General features: G+C 44.5%; 1 protein-coding gene across 6 annotated transcripts in view; it reads left to right on the forward strand.

Moving 5' to 3' along the window:
• The first annotated feature begins 6760 nt into the window (after positions 1–6760).
• LOC120895156 (homeotic protein distal-less) overlaps positions 6761–24344 on the forward strand; it is a 53877-nt gene continuing 36293 nt past the window's right edge. For 3 of the 6 annotated variants that reach the window (XM_040298243.1, XM_040298244.1, XM_040298245.1), the window contains exons 1-3: positions 6761–8480; positions 13828–14002; positions 20022–20294. In XM_040298243.1, coding sequence (XP_040154177.1) covers positions 8380–8480; positions 13828–14002; positions 20022–20294 — 549 coding nt within the window. In that variant the 5' untranslated portion in view covers positions 6761–8379. Of the gene's footprint in view, positions 8481–13827; positions 14004–20021; positions 20295–24344 lie in introns of all 6 variants that reach the window. The other 3 variants (XM_040298246.1, XM_040298249.1, XM_040298248.1) reach the window with 2 other exon arrangements.

The following is a 24344-nucleotide window of genomic DNA, read 5'->3' on the forward strand; positions in this document are numbered from 1 at the left end:
CAAATTGTTCAAAATCAAATTTAACAGGCATCCCGGAAGCATGGGACACCGTGATGGATGAAATTCTCATCACCTTCTTTCGCTAACGTGACCGCCAACCGTGGCGGAAGCAAACAGCATCAACACTTTCCAACCATACATACAAACACTGCCCAAACCGCACGCTGGTGTGCTTAATTATCGATCCGATCATTATTGCTGCCGCTCGATCGGCTTCGTACGACGTAAGAGTTGGTCACAGTACCATCAGTAAGCTTACAGCGCTCGAAAAATATCTTCCATTCTTCGCTCCTTCATTCTCAGCCTCCAAAAAAACTACAGCAAAAACGGTACGAAAGCGTTATCCCCCAACAAACTGGGCAACCATTCGGGCTTCCCGCTGCTTTCGATGATCGGCTACCATTCGTGTGGTCCATCTTATATTTTTTTCATGAATGGCGATCTCGGAACAATCTCACTTCCAGTAGCTAGCGATGGGGAGGTAGAAAACAAGAACAGTAAAAACCCAAACTTCATGAAACAATTGATTTTGGTACGGTGCTGTGAATGAGTGTTGGTCAGATTGATCGACCACCTCCTGGTGGGGTAAGATTGCACCATTTGCCACGTTTGCCTAGGACAGCAAGGGTGTGGTGTTTGTGAGCTAGCAAAACGACGGCAGGTGTCCCGGATACGCAACGGTGGCCATCACTGCATGGTCTAGGTGAGAAGATTTGGGATGCTGCTGGTTAGCAGACCCGCAGCACGTAAATAGCCATTCCAGAGTCGAGGGGGGATGTGATTTGTGCGACGGATCAAAAATAGACCCTACATAAGCTACCGGAGAAGGTGCGGAAGAGGGAGGGAGCCAACAAAATGCCCGTCCAAAGCCCACGGAAGGAAAATGTTCGGTTTGGGAAATTCGATAATAATTCATCTATTTATTATACGATTATCGACGGACAATTATGAGCAGTGCGTGGTGAAGGATTTAGTTTTTTTTTCGTTGCTTCTATTCACACACCACCCCATCTCGACAGTTTTCGACACGTTGGACCCAGCTGGGAGTTGGACTTTACCTCCTCTCTCCCTGGGGTAGCTTCTGGTTCTCGATGTTACGTTCACCTTGTTTGCTGTATGGGATGGTCTTGTTGGTTGCGGGTTGGTGTAAAATTCACACAACGAAGCTTTCAGTTTGCTGTTTCGGTGCATATTCACGTGACGTATGGTTAGGATGTGGCTTGGAAAACATTATCGAAGGTTTTCTAGAGACCGTAGCCAAACGAAAATCATCCTGTTTGGGATGTCTTTCGGGAAAGGTATCCCACAGATTTTGGATAATGATGGAAAGGTATCTGTAGAAGGTGCAAATGCCGCACGAAGAGGTATAACTTTAAATGAATTATATTCTGATAGTAGAGCAGAGTATATGTACGTAAGTACAAAAATGGTTGGATTAGTAGATACACTAATTCTATATGTGGTTTCATTCAATACATGAATATGTCAGAGTGGTCAGAGTCGGAGTGGTAAAGTGAGCTTTCATTTTTATGAGTGTGAAAAAACTGTTCATTTATTTTGATATTATGAACTGTTTTACACCAGCAATATAAGTTAAAATAAATTAATTTTATAACAAAGACGTACTAATAAACTACGATTTACATATGTTATTAAAAGATGCTGGAATCAAATCAAAGGGTATTATTGTATCCATATCATCCAGTACATCTCAAATGCTTTGCTATAGTAAGGGCTATAATAGATAATAGGCTTTTATCTTAACAAAAATATGTGTTGTACTTTAAAAAAAAACTAGATCATTGCGCTGAATATACACCGATTGCTAGCATGGGAAAAAGTTTCAATAAACATTTCGAGTACCTCGAATTCCAATACATTGTTAACAGCTTAAAAAAGTTTTCTCGCAATTAGGATACAATAACTTGTGTTTTATCAGTTATTGTGGGTACTATGAGTTAATGTCCTCCCGTATAATTCGTAAGGCAGTAACAAATAAATAAATTCACTGTTCTCTCACCATAGATTACAGAAGTCAAAAGTATCCTTTTCTAAAATCTAATATAACTATGCTACTATAGGAAAACAAATCATTCACAGATGGCCTAATAGTTATAGCACAGTTTTTTCTATAGTTTTTCAGTTTTAGCTTTCCGAAGAAGAACTATCTTATATTATGAATATAAGAAAATCTACAAAATCTATCTACAAAATGTTTTGTTTAATTTCTTTGTTTTTGTCTTTCATTAAAATCGTGAAAACTTTGAGTAGTTTCTTTTTTAACACATATATATAACACATAGAACAATTCAAGTTTTTTAGTTTATCCTTAACGCCTTTCGAAGTATTGTATGAAAATACATTGTTTAAATATAACTTTTACAAATAGTTGATTTTGCATAGAATTCATATTAGAGTATGGTATTTTCACAAAAGTAGTGAATAAAAAAATCTAAGTTTTCTTTTGATTTACAAGTATTACTTATTTTTTCCTCGAATCACAGCTTAGTACAAAGTCGAGGTAAGCGTTACTGTAGCAATGAGTTCATGTTCGACAAGAGTAAACCATGACATGAGTAACATAAACCATGATATTATACATATTATCATATTAAAGCGAGTTTAACTTATGATGTTGTTGGAGTCATATAACACCAGTATCCAACTACCTGGCTTAAGCGGGGAATTGAAACAAACAGGCATAAAACACAAAGATGAACAGAGGAAAAACAGTTAAAAATGGTTGCAGGATAGAAATCAGCGATTTCGAACTTAAATGTGAAAAACTCGGGTTTTTTTTCGCGCGTAATACTTTAAAAAATCGTTTTTTTCTGCCTTCGTTTTAGTTGTTCACAAGTGTTGTTGATGCTGTTGACTACTACGCAAAACGAAGGATAAAATGTTGTGAGCGATAATTATTATTTAAAGTCCCTGTGTTGACGACTGTACTACGTGACTGTTGCATATAGTCATAACAAATGTATTTAATAAAAAAAAAAAATGCAAAAATATGAGGAATTCATTTTCATGCTAGCTTTTGTATGGCCGTTATCCTCTGTGTAAAGACATGTTTAATGTTGAATATGACATTTGCTCAAAATGAATTGGGTAAGTAAATAAGATTTGTCGGCCAACCAATGCTAAAATCACACAAATTAGCAACAATAACACATATAAGGAGTACATAAGCAAACAATTGTGTTGAACCAAGAAATTCCGTCACAAAACTGTCTTTCTTCTTCTTTTTATATCTTTGAGAGGCCTATGGTTCCAACGGAGTTCTTTCGCCTCTTCACAAAACTGTCGACTAAACGAAAGTATAAATTCCCAATAAAATGAATGTAATATCACTTCCAAACGTCACTGATCATTTCTCCATGCTCCCCATCTTCCATGAATGAAACCCACTCCTTATTGTGAACCATTCCATCCGCACCTAGCTCCCTCCCTCCTTCATCCCAGATGCAGATGGCTAGCTCATTTGGCTAGCTCAATCTCGCAGGTTTTCCACTCGAGCGAAATTCGAGAAAACACACGAAACCCAGACGCCTTTATTTTGGTCCAGCGGATGTTACAGTAAGAGCATGCCTGGTACAGCCCCCTCTTACTCTACTACTCCGCCTCTGGTGCTGCAAGGCGTACGCGTAAGGGGTCAGTTAAAAAGGGGTCTGAGCTTGATCGCGTATCGCTTCTGCTCACCCTTACCCTGCGCTGCGTACAGTGTTCCATTTCGAGCTCCCAAGCCTCCAGGGGTGCGGAGCGAGGGCGGTCCACTGTGAGAGCCCGGCGTCTGCGAGTGACCGCTTTCCTGGGTGATGGTGTGGTAGTGGTGTTGCGGGAGGAAAGCAGTAGAGGGAGTGCGCTCGTCGGCAAAGGGAAGACGGTTACGTAGTCATTATACCTTCCGGGTTCATTCATGGTTTTCGTTAGCTGCGTCCACTACTCTACGCCAGTGTAGTGGCGCGTCTATCCGCGCACCCATCTCGTGTACGTCTCCCTCCTTTTTCCTGCCCCGTTTTCGTGTGCGTTTGCAGTAGATGGAGGTTCGAGTTCGACGTCGAAAGATGCCGCGAACCGATTCCGTGTGTAAATGTAGAATCAAGGTTATGCGGGTTTTGTGGTTGAGACAAAGACAGGGGGAATGGGATGTAGCAAGGGTAAATGGAGCTGGAGGAAGATGCTGTACAGCAGACATCAAAGTTAGTGGAAAACTCTACTCCTGCTGGTGTGTTGGGTAGAGCGGAAAGTGCGTCATTCGGGACCCTGTTTGCCCTTCAACTCGAACGAAGCAACATGACATCACAAGCAGACGAACGCGCGTTGATGTTCTTATGCAGGAATTGTTTAATTATTCCCGAAATGGGGAAAGGAAAGTGAAAGAACTAGCCAACATTCTAATATTATCATATATAGATGAATGGATTTCTACTGTGTGTTGCTGCAAGAATGAGACAATCTATCGCTAGTATACCATGATTCAATTCGTACTGCATAAACACTCTCGAAAAGTCCCATTTCAAACAATTAAAACAACATCGGCAGCATACAGATCTTTGAAATTCGCTCCTCTTACCTATTCCAGTTGTTGCATTTTGCCCCACAACACAATAAGGACACTTGCTAAATTGATGGCAATTATGCCTGCATGGGGTGTGGAGCATCAGCCACTGCCCAATTATAAAATATCATTTCGACCATTTTTAAAGCCACTCTTCTGTCGCGATGGCGACCTTCAGCGGGGCACACACCGGGTAATTGTACGTTGTGTGGGGCGCGGTAACATTGTAACAGCACAGCACGAGCAGGGCAATCAATCTGTGTGTTTATGTTGCGCCGTAGCGGCGCGGAAATAGCTACATTCTGTAGCCGAGGTAATGAAGATTCTTCACCTTTCGCTGTCGGGTGTATCGAGTGTTTTTGTGGTCCGACACTCTCCGACACACGAAATGTAAAAAATGTTGAGGTTACGAGAAGGAGGACAAAAATGAGGGTGATAGGTACACTGGCAATGGTGGGCAAGTGTTTTAGCGTTGTAACTCCACACCTGACATCGTGAAGGATGTTCAAGTGGAATTTAGAATGCCTTTAATGTGAGTGATAATTATGGTTTTAAATTTATTTTGTCTTGTTGGTCTGTATGTTTGTGCTTTTTTTCATTTTTTTTACTGCTTTATTGTATCATTCCCAGTCCCTTTGTAGCAATAAATATTACACTTATGTTTATATTTCTTAACAAAGGATTGTTTTTCATTTTAATTTTTGGGCATTGTTTTTTTTATTCAACTATGACAAAATGTAATGGATTCTCTAAATTGAAATTTCTTTACAAAATCCAATTACATTACAGAATATAAAAAAAGCTTTTTTAGTTTCATGTTTGGACTTTTGATTGCTTTTTGTGGGTTTCGAACAATTTATTTCTATGATAATACAATGTTGTTGCAATGCTTGGAAAGTTTCGTTGTTTTGTCGTTTTGCATTCTACTTCAAATTATTTTTTAAATTTTAAATGTTCATAATTTGCTCCATGGAGGTATGTTTCTGTACTTTAACTAGAATTGATTGCTGAAATGGTTTCGTAAATCCCTTCCAATTGTTATGTTTTGTCCTGTCTATTTATCAGACATCGAAACTAAAAGCAAAATAATAAAAAAACAGCCTCCATTACATGTACAAAGTGGAACCGTCAACGCATTCAACGCTAAACCCCCAAAACAACGTTATGCATATCACACACAACAAACTTAAACTAAAAAAAGGTATCAGACACCATTGAATCGTTCATTATGGAAAGACGCCGTCAATGAAATGCATTGGCACGTGTGTTTCCGGCACCACCGGTACAGCCCGGCTTAATCCCGGGGGTTTCGGGCGAAATAAAACATAAACCAGCGTTCCATCTACCATACTCCCAGAGGGGAAGAGTGGTTTCTTCTGATTCACCCCTCACTGTGTGCATCCCATACCCCCTTGCGTCCCTTAAATACTGTTTGTTATTGCACCCGTCGACTATAAAACCACCCTTTTTTGCAAAGACACCCAGCTATAAACCAAAGACGAACAAAAAAGCGTCTTGAAGGTAAGACGAAAAAGGCACCAGAAAGACACACATACAGAGGACAACGTACAGCATACAGCAGCAACAGTACAGCAAAAACAGACCAAAACGAGACCAACATGCGACGGAAGCTACTGTTTCACTCGCGTACCGTTTCGAGACAGAACATTTCGAACGCTGCTTTGTGCAGAACAGGTTTTCCACGGGATTGTTCGCCACCCCACCCCCACACGTGTCACCCCCCTTTCAGTTCCCTTGTCTTCAGTTCTAGTGGCACCAAACCACAAACCCTTGACGTTGGGGTGTGTTGGGGTTTCTGTTGTTCCTCTACAGCTATTGCTTTCTCACTCTCCCCTTCCATTTGGCAGAACGAGACGAAAGCTTTGTTGCTGTTGCTTGCGATGGCTTGCACTACCACACCGACACAACCGCTCACGCATCGCTCCCTACACGGCCAGACCAGAAACCCTTCGCATCATAGTGTGCGTACCGTCGGGTACAAAATGGCCGTACAGTTGCTAGTTGGCTCTTTCGCGCTCCCTGCCAGCGAACGGGGGTTGATAGAGCGCGCCATTGCACTCTTGCACGTGGCTGGAAAAACGGGGCGGAGCTATCCCACCAAACGGGGGGGTTGAAAACGCAACCCTTGGCCGGCCAACGATGCGCTTCTCGGGAAGTTGCTTTGTCACTTGCTCGCGGTTGTTCGCGCCGTCGTCGTCGTCGTTGTCGTTGCTTGCTGTCGCGCCCCGTTCGTCGCTTGTGTGTGATATTCTCTCTCTGGCTCGTGCGGTGCCGAGATTTGACAGCAACGCTAATTATATTATTTGCGCCATCACCGGGGTTCGATCACGGGTTTGCGCTGGTGCAGTGGAGTTGTTTTGTTTAATTATCTGTTTGTGATTTTTAAATACGCGCGAGTGATTTGAGGTGTCGGTGATTTTGTTGTTGTTGTTTCGCAAATGCATCGTATCGGTGAGATTGTAGAAGTGTGTCGATCCGATCGCTGCTACCGGCGGTTTGGTGCGGTGTGAACCGATAGTGACGAGCGATCGCATCCTGATTGCTATGGTGTGCCACAGTGCCATCCAGTCCAAATCGAACGAGGAACAAAATTGTGGTGATTAAAATTGCTCACCGGCAAGTTGATGCACAAGTAAGTGCAGCAAGAAAGAAAGAGTTTGCTTCCATCACCATTGAAGCTGAGACATATTACGCCACGGATAGTGATCGCAACCAAGGTTTAGTGTGTCTTTGATACAAACCATCAATTTGTATATATTACAGAAGCAAACCCAAATCAGTAAATAACTCGCAAGTGCTTATCAAACACAGCAATACCGTTTCGGAAAACATCGCCGGTAAGGGTAACCCAACCAGCTCAACAGAACCAATGCCGACGCAAGATCATGCAAGAGCATCATAAGTGTGTGAAATCCTCGTTAAATGTGTGAAAGTGTGTGATACTCTCGATAAAACCTTCCCGAAGAAAGGGCATCCGAAAGGAAGCGGCTGGCGCTGGACGCGTGTGTGCCTAAAGTGTGATAGCGGAAGGTGCGCCGAAAGCGAAGAGCCCGAGTACAGCTCACTCTCACGGCTCAAACGGGCAGGTCAACCGTCGTGTGAATTGGTCTCGTTTCAAAACGAAAAAGAAAGGAAAAGGAGAAATAAGAGAAAAGATTCTCTCAGAGCCTTTGCCAAGATTGCCCAGGACCGTGTGGTACGGGCGAGATAATGCGTGAGTCTCAGATTTGAGGGCGCAAGAGTGTGTGCTGCACCGTCCCGTGAGTCGGTCGAATCATTCGTCCTGCGGTCCGCCGGCGTAGTGTTGAAAAGTGTGCATTTTGAGTGTTTGAGGAAAAAGTGGCTCGTTTTGTGTATGTTTTGAAATTAGTTTATTCTGCTAAAGGATAAAGCAAAGGTTTCTCCTGCAAAGAATCAGTGCCGAGCGCAGTGACCGAGCTGACGTGTTGTAGTGCGTTGAAAAGTGTGTAAATTAATATTCACTGAAAGAAAGAATAGCCTGCCGTGGCTGCCGTGAAGAAGTGACTCCTCGACAAGGGGATTAGCCGGTGAAGTGATAGCAAGTGGCGCGGGTGCTCCTTGCGGTCGGGAACTAGCGTTACGCCAGCCTACCGGGCCGTGATTGCGCTGTCGCTTCCATCGACGGGCGCGGCAAGATAGAGAGTGCGATAGGTGACCACGCGTACAACAACGGCCTTACAATTCATTTCGATAAAGTGGCCTCGATCGGCGCCAACACGCTCAACTTTACGGACCTGGGGAGCCCTTACGAGGGCCCCCCGAGCACACCCCAGTCCGGGATGGATGCGCCGGACGCGCCGCACACGCCGAAGTACATCGACGGCGGTGCGACGGCAACCGCGCCCGGCAAATCGGCCTTCGTCGAGCTGCAGCAGCATGGGTTAGTGTTTGAGAACCTTCTTTGCAAGTACAAGTGATCGGTTAATCTGTTATGTTTTTTGAAGAAATTGATAGTGATGTATGGTACTAAATAGTGTCCGAGCAAACACTATCGCAAAGCGTGTTAGTTAACAGGAGTTTGCTCTCAGTTGTTAGAATGTTGCGTGATTACTTAACAGTAACAAAGAAGGCATTGTTGGTATTGTGTATTCGGATGTCAAAGGACGAAAGAATATAAAATGCGAAGAAGTGTCCAGGAGCTCTTTAGGCGATTAGTTCCTGCTTATTGTTTAGATCTTTTGCTTGGAAATAGTTGTAAAATACAATTACCAGAATGACTCCACAATTTTCATCGCTCAATATACAATTGCTGGTTGCGAAGGAGGATGTATTCTGTTTTGTAGTTTTTGTATGCAAAGTCTCTATAGAGCGATCCTCGTATGGATCCAAGACATAGAGAGGTCTGCTTCTAAGGCAGTGATCCTCAAATTTGTACAACGGTTCCATTAAATATATGAGGAAAAAAAGCCGACTTATAGAACGCAAGAAGGCACATGTGACCCGCCAGCCATACTCTGTCGGTCATACTATATCGAGTTGTACGGGAACTCTCAGTAGAACTGTAAAAGTTTCCATGGAAACAGGTGGTAAATACCGTCTATGTTGACCACTGAATCAAAATATTTCTCTGAACTGCCATTTAATAATGCAGCTTACAGAGTGTAGGGAGCAACATCGGTTTTGGGGCTTGTTCGGAGTCTTGTTAGAGGAATAAGGAATCCATGCAAAATTATCTTGTTAGCGAAAAAAAAACTTTTAAGCGATGCTTCAAATTGTTTTCGACCTATATTTTGAACTTTGAACTGAACTCAACTCATTATTACAGAATTACTATGGTATTTGTATTTTATGCTTTATATGTCAATTTTTTAGGAATCGCATCTATGATTTCATTGAAAAGTACACCTCTTGAGGTACTATACATTTGCAATAAGGACAATGAAACATTGAACAATCATAATACAACATAAAACAAGGATGTACAATATGGAGACTGCGTGGTATTAAAAACGTCTCGAAAGCCTGTATAGGCCGGCATGTCCACATTGGACGTTGCACGACAAATAGAAGGCGAAGAAGATCTTGCGACTGATTATTGTTACATCACTTGTCATAGAATCACTTTCAAAAATGGGAAATTTAAGTGTTGATTGATGTAAAGTGTATTTAAAAATAGTAGTTTAGCATGAATTTTTTTAAATATATTAAAGAGATCATTGTTTTGAGCCAATTTACCCAACTGATATGCTGAAATATGTATTCTTTAACAAATGTGCTATACTGCATTTATCGAGTTAAAGCCTTATTTTCATTACGCTGCACATCCACCTCATTCACCCACTATGACTTCTATTGAACGTCCTTGTCGAATTGTATCATCGGCTCGCACAAACGCACACAACCACAAAATCAATACCGAATTGCTCCATTGGACCGTTTAATTGTACCCATTGGCACCGTGAAAGCAATTAGCACCCAATCGATGAGGGGCACCTTATCATCAACAGCATCATCATCATCATCACCATCAGCATTAGCGATTGTGGCATGAAGCGTATGATCAATCGATGAAGATGCTGGTCCGATTCATGTGCTAGAAGGAGATTTTTGAAATGACATAAATACTCAAAACTCGTTGATGGAAATGTGAATGAATTTTGGTGATTTTTTTCCACACTGCAACAAGCAAACCAAAATACCAGATTCGTTGCATTTATACACATCAAGCGTAATGAGACGAGACAGTTATCGGCTTATAAAACATCAAACTGTTGTTCCATCCGGAAATGGTAAAACGAGTGAAAAGGAAAGGCTTTTCTTCCACTGCCACTGTCCAGGACCGGTGCAGCTTTGGTGCAGACAGAAATATACCGCTTGCCCGCTCTTTTGCTGCAATAATTAGCAGCGGCTAATGATAATGATTAATGACGCCCGGGCATGTTGGGCACGTGTGCGTCACTGCGCAGGAAGACGGGCGAGTTCGGGGCCAGAAAAGCGTTGCGTTCAATTCATAAAACAACGCCGGTCACAACATGAATGTAACAAAAAGGTGGCTTCCATCTTTCCGCTGTCAGCATAAACGTAACGAACACGAGGCGTCTTCGGTACTAGGGGCATCCATTTTTGGATAGTTTAGTACAAGCATATAGAAATGAAACTAAAAACAAAAAATGACACATTTTTAGTATTCTTCCCCTGGACCGCAGTGCATAGCGATCGGCGATCGGTTATCGATTCTTGAACATCACAACCCGCGCACAACACACAGGAAGGCTCGCTCGTACCGTTCCCGATTTGGATGGTATCGAGTTTTTAATAGCGGGCGGGTTTCTGTTTTTACGATCGATTCCATACCATCTACAAACGTGGAAAAAGGGAGTGAGCGTATCGGTAGGTCGTCTTTTTATGACCACCAATTTGTGAGAATCCCTGTTTTCCTCCTGTGCCAGTGGTGGGCACAGTACAGTAGCGAACAGTGGGCGAAACCTTGCTGAAAGCTAGGCCACATAAATCGACGGAAATATCTACATCGTTAAAAAATAAGCTCCAGCATGTGGAGTATAATGGTACAGGGCGAAGCGTGCTAGTCCCGAAGCGGACTTTGAAGCACAAGAAAGGAATAGTTTGTTTGTTTTTCGCCTTTTGCAAACCGGGTGGAAAGTGCTGGGCCGGGTGGGCAAGTTTACGCGCCATGTTTTTATGATTAACTTTAACGCCGGTTTTACAGTGCTAGAGGGCTATGCACGGCTATGCGGCTTCAGGGGGAGAGGGGGACCCCGTAGTGAAGTTTGTCAAGTTTTATGGCACATGGCAACGACGACGCGTGCCAAAGGTAAGGTTCGACCTTTTATTGCCCGCTAGGGGTTTTGTGTGCTAATTTGTCTTCCGTCTCCTGCCCCCGACGAATCGGGAATTGATTTATGAAGCTTCAATCAAACGAGCATGGAACGATCGTTCTTTCAAAGTACTGCAGTGCTTCGTATTGGTTTGTAGATTTTTACAGCAGAGTAATTTCTGCTTTTACGGTGCAACTATTTCCGCCTAATTACTCTCTGTAGGCTGTGTGTGCGGGACAGTGAAGGGTTTGTGATTTATTTATTTACTGTAGAAGATTCGTGCGGTGATTGCGTGAGGGCTTCGTTTTATGAGACGAGTTTAGCTGTCACAGGGCCGTGGTATACCTGAAAGCGGTGTGGGAGCTTTTGGAGGAGAAGTTAATTTACTAAGGAGATTTTACAACGAACAATAAAAGATACATCATAGATACGTTTTGCACGAGTATGTCCTAAAGCGGAACTAGGAGATTAGCTACAGATAACAGATCATATTGGGCAGTAAAGCGTTGTTCATTGATTCATTGATTGGATTTTTACATCTTGTGTTTTGAAAGCTTTCGAGAGATGTTGAGAGCTCTCCATCAATATTTATATCTATAGATGGAAGTATATTTCCGGAAAGGTATCATTTGACAGATCTGAGAGAAGACCTTTGTCATTTTTATTTTTTATCGCATCGTAGCGAACAAAGTATGGTAATGAAGCAGCATTTACACGGAAATTTCAATGTGCGCCTATTATTGTTTTATTTTATTGTTGATCATCTAAAGATTATAATGCATTTTTTCATGAAAGTTGCTTAACAGTAAAACATTTAAAGCTCCTTTTTATTTTCAATTATCTTCTTTCCAATAAACTACACACTAGGAGTGTTTTGTGTGGTACTGTTTACTGATATCAGTTTGACCTTTTCCCATTTCAAAATTTTGCAAAATAACTAAATTGATTTCTAAACCATTAAAACCCCCTTGCAATGAATCAAGCAAAATTGGAACCCTTTGGACCGTGGAAAACTTCCCAAAAACTAATCCACGCAATTGCTGTTTTAAACTGTTTTTTTTCTACCTCTTCCCTCTCCCCTGGCTCGAGCAGCTGGTACAGTTTCCAACCTTTCGCGGAAGCCGAGCGAGCGTCTCTAATGGCTCGATCGAAATTAAAGGTTCGGTGCTACCGAAAATTGAATTACACGTAAATTGTTTAATTCATTCAGCCCGTCGTGTAAGGCAAGGCGCGGGTGCGCGTGTACCCCGGTAGTATGGCCACCTAGATATGTATGTGTGTGTGTGTATAAAGGTAACACCAGGCCCCACAAACCCACACCGCTTTTTACGCATCAACATTTACGCGCTCGTTCTTATTTTTCTCCCATTTTCCCCGGTTTTTCGCCCCCCAAAATACGACCACTTCCACCCGGTCCGGCTTTTCCGGCCTGTTTTCTTCACCACTTCCTCCCCCCAGATGGAATTCGCTTCTTTTTTGTATTTTCTTTTTGGCTTTTTTGTTGCTGTTGCTTGCTCACCATCATCTTCACTTGTGCCGTATGGCAGACAACATGTGGGAGCCGTTTGGTGCGTCGCTGATGGACGCCATGCTGGAAAAGCTGACTCGGACTAGCAATGGAGGGTAAAGAGGCATGGGGTGATTTTTCCATCCAATCCCAAATCGTCTCGTTCCTTCTTTCTCTGCCGAACCGGCGCTGCCTGCGGAATTGAAAAGCAGTGTGTGCGCGTGTGTTACAAATCGATCTCGGGAGGGTCGGTGGTTGAGGGTGGCAATAATATCGAAGGGTGGTACGGTAGCACCGTTGTTGGTGCTGCTGTTTTTTGCTTTTTTACTCGCCCATTTCTTCCATTTGGGTGGCGCCATCCGGCCCCCCGAAACAAAACACGCTCTCTCGCCGTAGCCTGCTGCCGTCTGCGTGGTGTCCCGTGGTGAGCCGAAACCAAGCCTCTACACGTGCATAAAATTACATCCCGTGGTTGTAGGTTTTCGTACAAGTGCGGTTTGGGAAAAAATTAGGCCTAATTGACTTTTTGGCTGAGGGTTAGTTTTCAGCGTTGTTTTGCATTTCGAGCCAGCCGTCGATCGTGCAAGATGGCTGTTGGATTGTTGTTTTTTTGCTTCGATACGGAGTGAATTATACTTCCGTTCCGTATTGCAGCATTGAAAGCCATGTTTACTTTAGTGCAATTGCCTTAGTAATTTTAACATAACTGTCGAAAATCGATAACTACAAATTTGAGGGGACCATAATTTCAGTCAAACGTATTGCTGGGGTTTTTATTTTACACAAAATATGTAATCGTTACGATTATTTTTAATTTCGACCTCTATCCATGGATTGTTTGCTTTTTCATGATTATCAATGTTAGGTTGATTAAATGTTTAAAATAATAAAATATAATTATCAAATTTGCTAAAGCGCCCCTTTTGTTTTCTTCCTCCAAACAGGTACGGTGGCATCCGGAGCGGGTATCAGCATTTCAGCGCCCAGGGCGGCCAGGACTCGGGCTTTCCGAGTCCGCGCGGTGCCCTCGGCTACCCATTTCCACCGATGCACCAGAACTCCTACTCTGGGTATCATTTAGGCAGTTATGCACCACCCTGCGCTAGTCCACCAAAAGATGGTAAGTGTTCCCTGTACAGAATGCCACGCGCGACTTCACATAGAAGATGGAAGGATCGAAAGGATAACGTAACGTAAGGTTTGCGTCAAGCAAAGAGTGTGTTTTACTGTAAAAAAATATTAAAAGCTGACATGCTTCATTGTATAATAGCAATACTTTTTTCATTTCGACGCAATAGTGTAGAATGTTAGTGTACAACCTCCTAGAGGAGTTTCATCTGCTTGATTCTTATTTCGTTCTCTCTTTGTTTTCGATATAACAAACAAAGAAGTTATAACAAATGGCAGATGTAATGGTCTCTAACCCACTCTGGACTATTTATTATTCCATCGTTAATTAATAAGTCATGGCGAAACATCAACCAGATGGCGTAAGCAAAGCAAACTGAAACTCACACAAAAAATACACACAAACATGTGTTTGAATTAAAAAGGCATTTTATTTGCAAAGAAAAACAAGCCAGAAGCTCTGTAGGATATGTAGAAGAGGTTGAAAATGCATTAACATGAAGCACCACAAAAAAGCCCAACGGCAAATGTGGTTGATTCCGTCGGTTGGCAAATTATTCAGCGCAGTGTGTCTAGAAGACAAAAACTGTTGCTAATGCAGCATGATGATCTGCTGGTCTGCTATAACTAAACCCAGACAAATGTAGCGATAAATTGATTTCAAAGATATTTATCTTAATATCTTCAAATGTCCAAGTGTTTTTATTGCATTAAATTAGGACCAGTTCAATATCACTGGTTGGATTGATTCTAATGGCAAAACGGTACGTGTTTTAAGTTACTTCCCAAAGTCAATTGCTACATATCATTTTAACGAAATAATAAACAGCCTCTCGCTGACACACGTTGCCGATATATTGGCTTTTCTTTCACTAATGGCGCTATCGCTTTGGCAACAAACACCCAATCGGCTCGTGCCAAAAATTGCTGTGCGTTCGTGGTCTGTTGCTGTTGCGTTTTCTTTCCCTTCCTGCCGACTGGCCTAGCAAAACCCTCAAAAGGTGCAAATTAAATTAGGCTCAAATACAAAACGGTCGCCAGAAGGGAAATCCCTTGTGGCGCCCTTGTGCGAAAACTCACCCCAAACAAAAAGTCTGAGTTTGGGCGGGTATCGAGCTGGGGAAGAAATAAAATATGTTTCCAATAACCAACAATAACGCAAACGGAATTGGTTCAATCTGCCGCAGGCCTTCAACAACAATCAAACGCCCCGGACCGCCGCCAACCGTTCGACTCGTGCGCCACGCAAGCCACACCGCGCACATTGTATACATCCGCCCTCCTGAGGGAGTAAAAAAGCTAGCATAGCAAGGGTAAAAAAACTCACCATGTAAAAAGTGTCGCTCAGATGAATAAAACACGGTCCAGCAGCGGCAGCTTGCAGGGGTCGCTTGCTGCCTCGCTTCCGTCAAAAAATTTGAAACCACCACGCAGGCGACGGCGATGGACGGAGCCCGTAGTTTCCGGTGCCGCAGTTCGGGATTCAAACGCTGGACCCGCGTCTGGTTTTGTGCGCCACCCGGCCCCGGTATGGTAGGCGGTGCCCGAGAAACAAACCCCTCGGCGGGAGGAACCCGTAAGCTACCTTTAGGAAATAAGGTTCAACGGGGATTTTTTGTTATAGTTCATTCTCGCTCTTAGACACTATCGTGAACGGATATCGCCCGGCGGAATGTGCTTTCAGCTTACAGCTGTTTGGGAGTTGGTTTTTTTTTACCATCCCAGCTTTTTGTGTTACAAAACCATCACCTCATCGTGTGTGTGTGTGTTTTTTTTTGCGCCGAGGAAATAAAAGCCGACCCACGGTTCCATATGCGTTTCCGGTGCGCTGAATTCTGAATGTCCCGAGGTTCCTCCGCACAAACCTCAAAACGTCGTGGCACGTTCTCGGAAGACGAACGTTGGGCGTCGGCAAATCGGTACAAAAGGAGCGCTGTGGTGATTTGAATAATAATAGCCGGCGCTAGTTCAATAGAAAGGAAAAAGAGAGCGAAAGAGAGAGAGAGGGGGGGGGAAACAGGGGAAAAAAGGGTGCAAATCCTTTTTTAAAGGTGCGCAATGATTGGAGAACGCATCATTGTAGTGGCGCCATCGGGACGGAAATGTCCTCCGAGAGCTCAGAGCCAGGCGCTTAACGTTTTTCGTTTACACAGTGCAAGTTATTCAGATTGCGCTACGTCATTCCAAAGCCGTCGATGAAGATGGCGTATTAGGATGCGTAGAATGGTAAAGTTGCAGACGGACAGTGTTGCTATGTTGAATCTACTTAAAAATAGGTAGTTTCAAATGTGCTTCAATGGGATCTGTTGGTTTTATTTCGAAATTAATTTAAGAAGTCATACTTAAGACCACACAGTCATTCTCCTGCTTACAACAATTTTCGCATGTAGTAAGATAGTAGCTAGAATGTTAAAATTGGAATAGTAAAGACAATAGTAGAATATATCATCGCAATTGTATGCCTGCAATGAATTGATTTACAAGATATTATAGCATAAACATTTTAATTTGCAAGGTGTTAACTCAAAATCAACTATTCAACTTCTCCAATAACCGACGGAGAGGATTATAACACTGATTTTGAAGTGCTAACCAATCCTCTGGTTCATGGAGCTATTTATGATCTTTAAGTAAAAGCCCCAAGCCAGTTAAGTTCTTCTCCTATTCTTAAGAAGTGATCCCGTAAATTTATCTCCAAGTTGTTTGAGCATTCGAGAACTTCTTGTTATTAAGGAGGATCTACATGGGATAATTGTTTTTGATAACATAACACATAACATTAGAAAGTTATTATGCTTGTCATAAATGAGACGTCCAATTATTCTGGTTTCGTCCACAGGAAACTTAAGCTCTAGCTTTCGAAAAGTGTTTCTAGTGTCTGTAAAGTTTAATGTACAAATCAAATAAATCCACACCTTGATTCACTCCTTGCACCCCGTATTCAGGACTTTTGTTTTTATTTGGATGACATTTTACGATCGTCCGCGCGCTGAGTTACGATCGACATTGCGTACGAATATCACAGGAAACGAAAAAAAAAAAATGTTGCATCCAAAACGTCTTGCCATCGGGTTTCTCGCAGTGCAAGTGGCCCTTTTACGTAAAAGTAGGGCAGCGCGTGCAGTCAAGGATTTCTGCGAAAAATTCTACCAAAACCCCGTGCGTGTTCGAGTGCGAATATTTATGTGATCGCAGAAAAGGGACCCACCAAAATCGGGTGACACAAAGCGAGGTTTGTCTGTACGGTTCCCGAGAGACAGAAAGAGAGAGTAGGAGAGTGAAGATTGATTTCCCTAGATGGCATTGGCGGGATCTGCGTGAGCATATCTCACCCGGAGATCCCGTTTAAGGAAGTTGTTGGTGTTGGGTTTTGTGTGTTTTTTACCATTTAACATGGGACAGCAGTTGCAAGAAAGTATAAGTGTTTACAGCCTTTGCAGATAAGCAGCTAAGTTATACAATTCAAATGAAAGTGTCCACTTTGGGCGTGAGATGGGAGACTTAAGCACCTGCCCCGTTACGCGCCCGTTATCGCCACTGACCTTCCACTGACTTGCCCCAAAGCGCGCCAAAGATCACGGTTGATTGACAAACGTGACTTCGTTGCCGAAACAGTTGTCTCATCCATTTGCGAAACTGCACAAAAAACACACACACAGACACGCAGTCAAAGCAATTGCACAACCGTACGGTGTGACGTGATGGAATTGGACTCCCTTTTCCGCGACCGTCCCCTCGAACTCGAACGTCAAACTCCGGAGACCCTATCCTGGAGGTCACCAGCACGGGGAATTCCTTGCGCGAAAAGACGTACCAACGAGACCAACCGAAAAATGCCTCAGCACCCATCGGGCGGGCTGGTTGGTTGGTCGGCGATCAGGGACCGTTGAGTGACCGCGGGAATCAGACAATCTGCCGGCATCCGTACGTAAAAGGACGTGCAGGAGGACGGAATAATTTATTCGCACAAAACCCGGCCCGTCTCTCGCGCACACGCGGTCCCAAAACGTCCACGCAAGTTGCGTGAGGACTTCCTTACCCTTTTGCTTTGTGCAAGTTTTGGCCGTTACCGCTCCCGGTTTGCTGAGCATCGGTGTCATGATTTTGGACAGCAGTCATTCACGACGCGTTACAATTGAAAGGTGAAACTCAGGGTTCCCCGGAGGTGGATGTTAATTTCGGGTGGCTGATAGTCGCTTCCAATGCACCGATGGGTGCGCGCTCGGCTGGAACCAACATTGTTGTATTGAGGCAGCTTTTTTGCGCGTGTGTGTGTGTCTTGTGCGTTTCTCTCTCAGCCAGTGCACACCAAACTGCGCCTTGGAGACGGTGTGTACAGTTTATTTAAATTTAATCTCAACTGTTCGGCTGTTGTTTCTTTCTTCCTAATCAAATAGCAAAACTGCATCTCACAAACGGAATGCGTGTATATGCTCCATAGTGTGTGCGTATGTTGTTCACAGATCATCACGGAAGAGAGTGGGAGATTGGCGGGGCTCTTTTCACACGACTACGGCTTTTTTTTGCACCCGCAATGTTGCTCCATTTAATGTATGGACGTACGGGCTGCTGCCGACGGGCCGGTGACGCCAACGACAACAACAGTAGCGCACCAGCGCTGTAGGTGCCGTATGGTGTGCAGACACACATTGATCGAGCCAAACGAGCTGGAGTGTTTTTCGCATGGAATGAAGCTCACACGCAATGTACCTTGCCCTTCTCCCTTCCAGGGGTCTCTCTACCATCCAGCCCCGCGGTGCTGTGGCAGAAAAGTATGTTGGCACACATAAATTAACATTTTTGATTAAATACGGCAAGCGGCATTTAATGTACAGCCACCGATACACTCGCCAAGCACACCGACACACACACACACACACACATGGTTGCTCAGCTTTTTTTGCGCTCTGTTCAGTACGCAGCCGGTTTCGTAGTACAGTCGTCAACCCGTACGACTTAACAACATGCCCGTCATGGGTTCAATCCCCAAATAAACTGCGCCGCCGTACGTAGGACTGACTATCCTGCTATGGGGGGGAATCAATTAGTCACTGAAAGCCAAGCCCACAAGTGGGTACAGGCAGGCCTTGACCGACATCGGTTGTTGAGCCAAAAGAAGAAGAAGAAGAAGTTCAGTACGCAGCACCATCTCTTTCGTGGGTCTAGGTGTGGAAGTGTTAAGAGTTGGTTTTAGGCTTCATTATTTTTTCCAACTGGACATAAAAGCATCTTTTTTCACTGACGCGTATCGTGCGTGGAATTGTTTGATAGTAAAAAAATCAATCGGTAGTGCGACAGTAGTACGCAAGTGTACTAGAACGTCAGTCTTAACAGCTAGCGACATCTGTCGGTAGTTGTAAAGCGACTTCAAAACACATCCAGCGGAGTTTCGCTTGTGCCTGCAATCGAATGGCAACAATGTTGCAAATTTTGAAAGTTTTTCACTACAATTTTTCATCATAACTACGGGAAACTCCACACCCCGTCACAGGAAATGCAACTTTTCTTCTACAACCCTTCCAAGTCGCTATAAATAGGACTGCATGCGTCGTACCGTGAGATACAAAGCAGCAGCAAACCGGAATGCAAATGCAACTTATGCACTTTCTTTGATGCACGCACCGAAATCGGGTCATGACAGGACACACACACACCGCGCCCGGGTCTCGTTTGATCGATAGTGTGTGTGTGTGTGTAGCGGTGGTGCGTCCAATGGACATTGTTGTTAGTGCCTGTTAGGCCACGTCAACCGGCCCAGAGACGACGGTGCCACGGACGTGGTGTTAATGAAATCATTATCGGTTCTGTCTGTGTGCTATCGCGACATGAAAGCTCCTCTCTGGCACACACACACACACCTTACGTTATCCTTATCCTTCCACCCCTCGAGCATTATACTTTGCAGGAGGGGCCCATGCTGCACCCCCGTTTATCCAATGTTGGCCAGCCCTGTTTTCAATTTTCCTCATCTGCAATCGATCTTCTGTTTTCTCTTCTCTCTCCAACTACCGGTTTTTCCCCGTATCCGCCACCACCACCCTCACCCACGACCGCGCTGCACGTGAACGCGCCCAATGCGGACGGTGACGCGCATTTCCTGCTAGACAAATTAGAAGACACCGGTCTGCGGGTAAACGGCAAGGGCAAGAAGATGCGAAAACCGCGCACCATCTACAGCTCCCTCCAGCTGCAGCAGCTCAACCGAAGATTTCAGCGAACGCAGTACCTGGCGCTACCGGAGCGGGCCGAGCTCGCCGCCAGCCTCGGGCTGACGCAGACACAGGTAAGTGCAACGGGATGGATTATGCTTGGGGAAAACGGAAGGGGGGGGGGGGATCGAATTTTAATTCGCAAAGTTATTCGTTGTTTATTTGTGTGTGTGTCTCTCTTACATTGCCCGGTAGGTTCTATGTTCAATTTAGCTCATAGGTAGTGACAAAGGGGGATTCGGTACGCTTGTGGCCAAATTTCTTTATTAGATTTGTTAGCCAAATTACCGAACCGGAAACAAACACACGCACACACGCAGACCGAATTCGTGCCGACCCTTCGGAAAACATCGATATCGACATAATAATGGCTAATTTGCGACAAGCGGCAACACCAGTGTCAAAAGTTTTCACAAACCCCTTTTTTCACGCCATCTGACCGGAAGCAGAAAGGGGACGCGTGGAGGTGGTCTTATCTGACGGCGGGGCTGATTATATTATTTGGCAACTAGTATTTCTCTCTCCTGCTCTAGCAAGCGAAGATGTAAGCCTTTTTATGTATTTTTTTCGGAGGGTCCAAAACAATCAAGCTTACCAGACAAAAGTGAAATGTTTTTTTTTCTGGTTGTTTGTGCTTTTGACATTTCCCAATACCTCCTGCCGTGACACTCGTGACCTGGAGTGGGGAGACATTGGGAAATGAAGTCACTTTTCAGTTCCCGTTGAGGGAAAACCGAGGTTTGGTACGAAAGAGAGTGTGAGCCTCCTGCACGTAGAACACAGGTCGGCAGGTCGGCGGATCAGTGTCGAGGGGTTTTGGCCCCGATTAGCACCGATTCACATGCAGACCAACCACCTGGAGCCCGCAGGCTAAGAGGGAGAAAGCGTTCCATTCCCAACCGAACCGCACGGTCTTACCCCGGACCAACCTGATTGATTGACAACGTTCGTGGTAAGTGAGAAGCGAGAAAAAAGTGGAACTCCGACGTTCGATGGAGACGCTCGCCCGTACCACTCGGTGCTAAGAGGGGTCCGTTTCCGGGGTGAAAACATTTGCACCCAGCGCAACCTGCTAGAACTCTCGCTCCCTAGCCCAACCCCACTAGTGTGTGCGTCAGTGGGTACAAACAAAGCAATCGAGAAGGCTCACACCACGCTCCGGCATGGAATTGATTGGGCTTTTTGCTTTTTTTCTGATGTCACAGAGGGATAGGATGGAAGGGAGGAGAGGACTGCCGTGGCAATCGATTTTGAAAAACCAATCGACCCAATCGTATGGTCGTTTCACTTCAACTGGAGACAGACAGAATGGAGACTTGAATTCTACCAATCTCGCAAGCTCCAACGAAGGAGTCTTGCAGCCAAGTGTTCCGGCACACACACACACAACATAATCGGATTGGAAATGGAAACTTTCAGCTGCATGAATAATAGCATAGGGTTGAGTTTTCCGTTCAGAAAAGGTTGAGCGCGCGGTGGAAAAACTTTACCTTTAAGGTGCCTTTGTGCAACAAAAATCACTGTCAGGTGGAATTTGTGGAGTTGCTTTTTTTTCGGCTGAGCGGAACATGAAATTTGTTTACACAATAAAAAAACAAAGCCTAAAGGATGCAACAAGCCAGCTCGAGGCCGGCTCAAGTGCCTGCCGTTGTTTGTGGCTTGTTGTGTTGTGTTTTTTCACTCCAATGCCGAAATTTTGACAACCAAACGAAACCACCACCCGTGAAGGGAGGCTTTCTTTCCGAAAAGAATCATTTTTGTTTGGGTCTCCCATTTTTTCCCCAACTCACAATCGCAGGGAGATGTACAGCGGTAGAAGGTGGTTGAGAGCAAATTGAATTAACGCAACCTGCCCGCCCACTATCAATAAATTCGAATTGGAAAACAAAGGAAGACGTGTCCGCCCGCTGACGTTAACTGGGCCCCGCTCTGACATCGGCGCAAGCCCTCCCCAAGCAAGACAGGACAGGGTGCCGTGTCTCGAGACAGACAGCGAGAGTTGTGTGTGTTGCGGCCCACGGCATTACTCTTGCGGCCAACTCCGAAACGTGTTATGTGCCAATGGAGGAAGCCTCGATAAGGCAAAGGTAGCAGACACGGGAGCCTTTTCTGGGGGTTTCGCGGGGGTATGTACCGATGGGTGGCGTACGCGTTACGAGGGTAGCCACGAAAGAAAATGGGCACATCATCCTCCTTCTCATCATCATCAGCAGCAGCAGCAGAAGTAGCAGACGCAAAAAAAACCAACACAAAACAAAACCAAACATTGTGGTTGTGAAGGTTTTGAAATTTGAATAATCATCATCGTAAAGGAAGCATTGTTTCGTTTGGTGGGTTTTGCCGTGCCCGTCGGATAGAGCGGTTTGAGCGGTACAACCGTATAGTTCGATGATGAAATTACAAATAAATGAGACAGTGAGCTTACGGTGCGCTTACACATCACATGCTGCAAGTGTTGACATGTCTGTATTGTTTCGGTGATGCATCAGATATCCTAATGTTGGAAGTAGTACTGCAAGAGCTTAAATCCTATTCTCCAATTGGAAGTCATTTTGTGTGAAGTCGCTTTGTTAACGGCAAGCGTAATATAATACTGTCACTGTAGACATGAGACATTCCTTTTCCAATGTGTTATCAATCTTCTTCTGTCCCTAAACTACTCAAACAAGACCCACCTTTATTGTCCTGCTTGAGAGACGTCAGCCAAAAGCCGTAGATAACCGTTCCATCCTTTATTGATATGACTTCCGAATGACTGCCAGGAGTGCGCTCCTACTCACGACACTGACATTGCCTGTACAGCGTACCGTTTTCGTGGATAATTTATGATGCTCACCGTCTAAACCGTCGTCGTTACAATTGTATGCTCCGCGGGCCGGTAGCTAAAAGAGGGTTGGCAAGAGAGCGTGCTCTAATTTCCCTCGGTTTCCCAAGTGTCCGAGCCTGCCACCAACAGTTGCACTAGTCACACACACGCACAAGCGCTCCGTCATGAGCGCTCGGGTTTCGCCTACGCACCGACAAACCGCTTTCGGATTCCGATCCGGTTCCGAAAGCGAAAAAGGGGTTAAATTAATTTAAATTAATGGTCGATACAGAACCCCACCCCATTGTTGCTGGGGATGGAGTGAATCCCATCGAGCGTCCCACTCAGTGACAAAGTTTTCGAGACTCGACACACTCGTCGGAAGCGCACTCACGGAGCGAGTATCGGGAATGCAAACGAGATGGTATCGTCCCGATAGTAGAAGCAGAAAAAAAACTGACGCTTGTTGACAATATTATTTATCGCTCCATTGTATTATGGATCGCCATTTTGTGCGCGCAGGAGAGCATTCAAGGCATTCGAGGGTAAATTGAAATTGGCCCCCGGAACGGCCCCGGTCAGACGCATCGGGCCACGAGTGTGGGAGAGCACGAGCTTTATTGGACCGGCACTACTACTGTGCGACAGTTTGTAAAAGGATTTTCGTTATTGTTTATTACTTCTTTATTGAACTGGAGCGGCAGTGTGGATAAGAGGAAACGCCATATTTTATACGGTTTATTGCTATTAGTTCATTCCACCTGCAAAGGAACGCTGTCTGGCTGGACGTGTACATGTCAGAGCTCGCTTTATTAACCTCAGCATATAGGAAGAGAACAAAAGACCTCTTGTTTGGTGTGGAATTGAATAGGAGAGAGAGCGCTAGTAAAGGTATATTCAGCTACCGATGATTCGGCACGAACGGGTACCAGTGGGCCACCATCAACTCCCGGCCATCGCCATCATCATCTACTACTCTCTCGTCTCTATGTATGAACCAATATTTAATCTTGCCTTTCCTCGCCAATATATCTCTCCGTACAACTACAGTACAAAGCACACAAAGGGTGCTGAAATGTGGGTGCCACCCGGGCATACAAACAACGGGCAGAAAAGTTCGTACAATTACGATCATTACAATTACCACCTCGGTTCACGCCACCTTCACACGCCAATACGCCGATGTCTTTGAGCTCACGGTGCGAGTGAATCGATCTCTGCTAAAGAGTGAGAGCAGCTAGTTACATGCTCGGAACCTGCCCGTTGCAACCCGTACCCGGTTGATGGTGGTTTTAAAAACTATTGATTAGATGTCGAC

Source organism: Anopheles arabiensis, chromosome 2, assembly GCF_016920715.1.
Source record: "Anopheles arabiensis isolate DONGOLA chromosome 2, AaraD3, whole genome shotgun sequence".
In the NCBI taxonomy this organism is placed as follows: Eukaryota; Metazoa; Arthropoda; class Insecta; order Diptera; family Culicidae; genus Anopheles; species Anopheles arabiensis.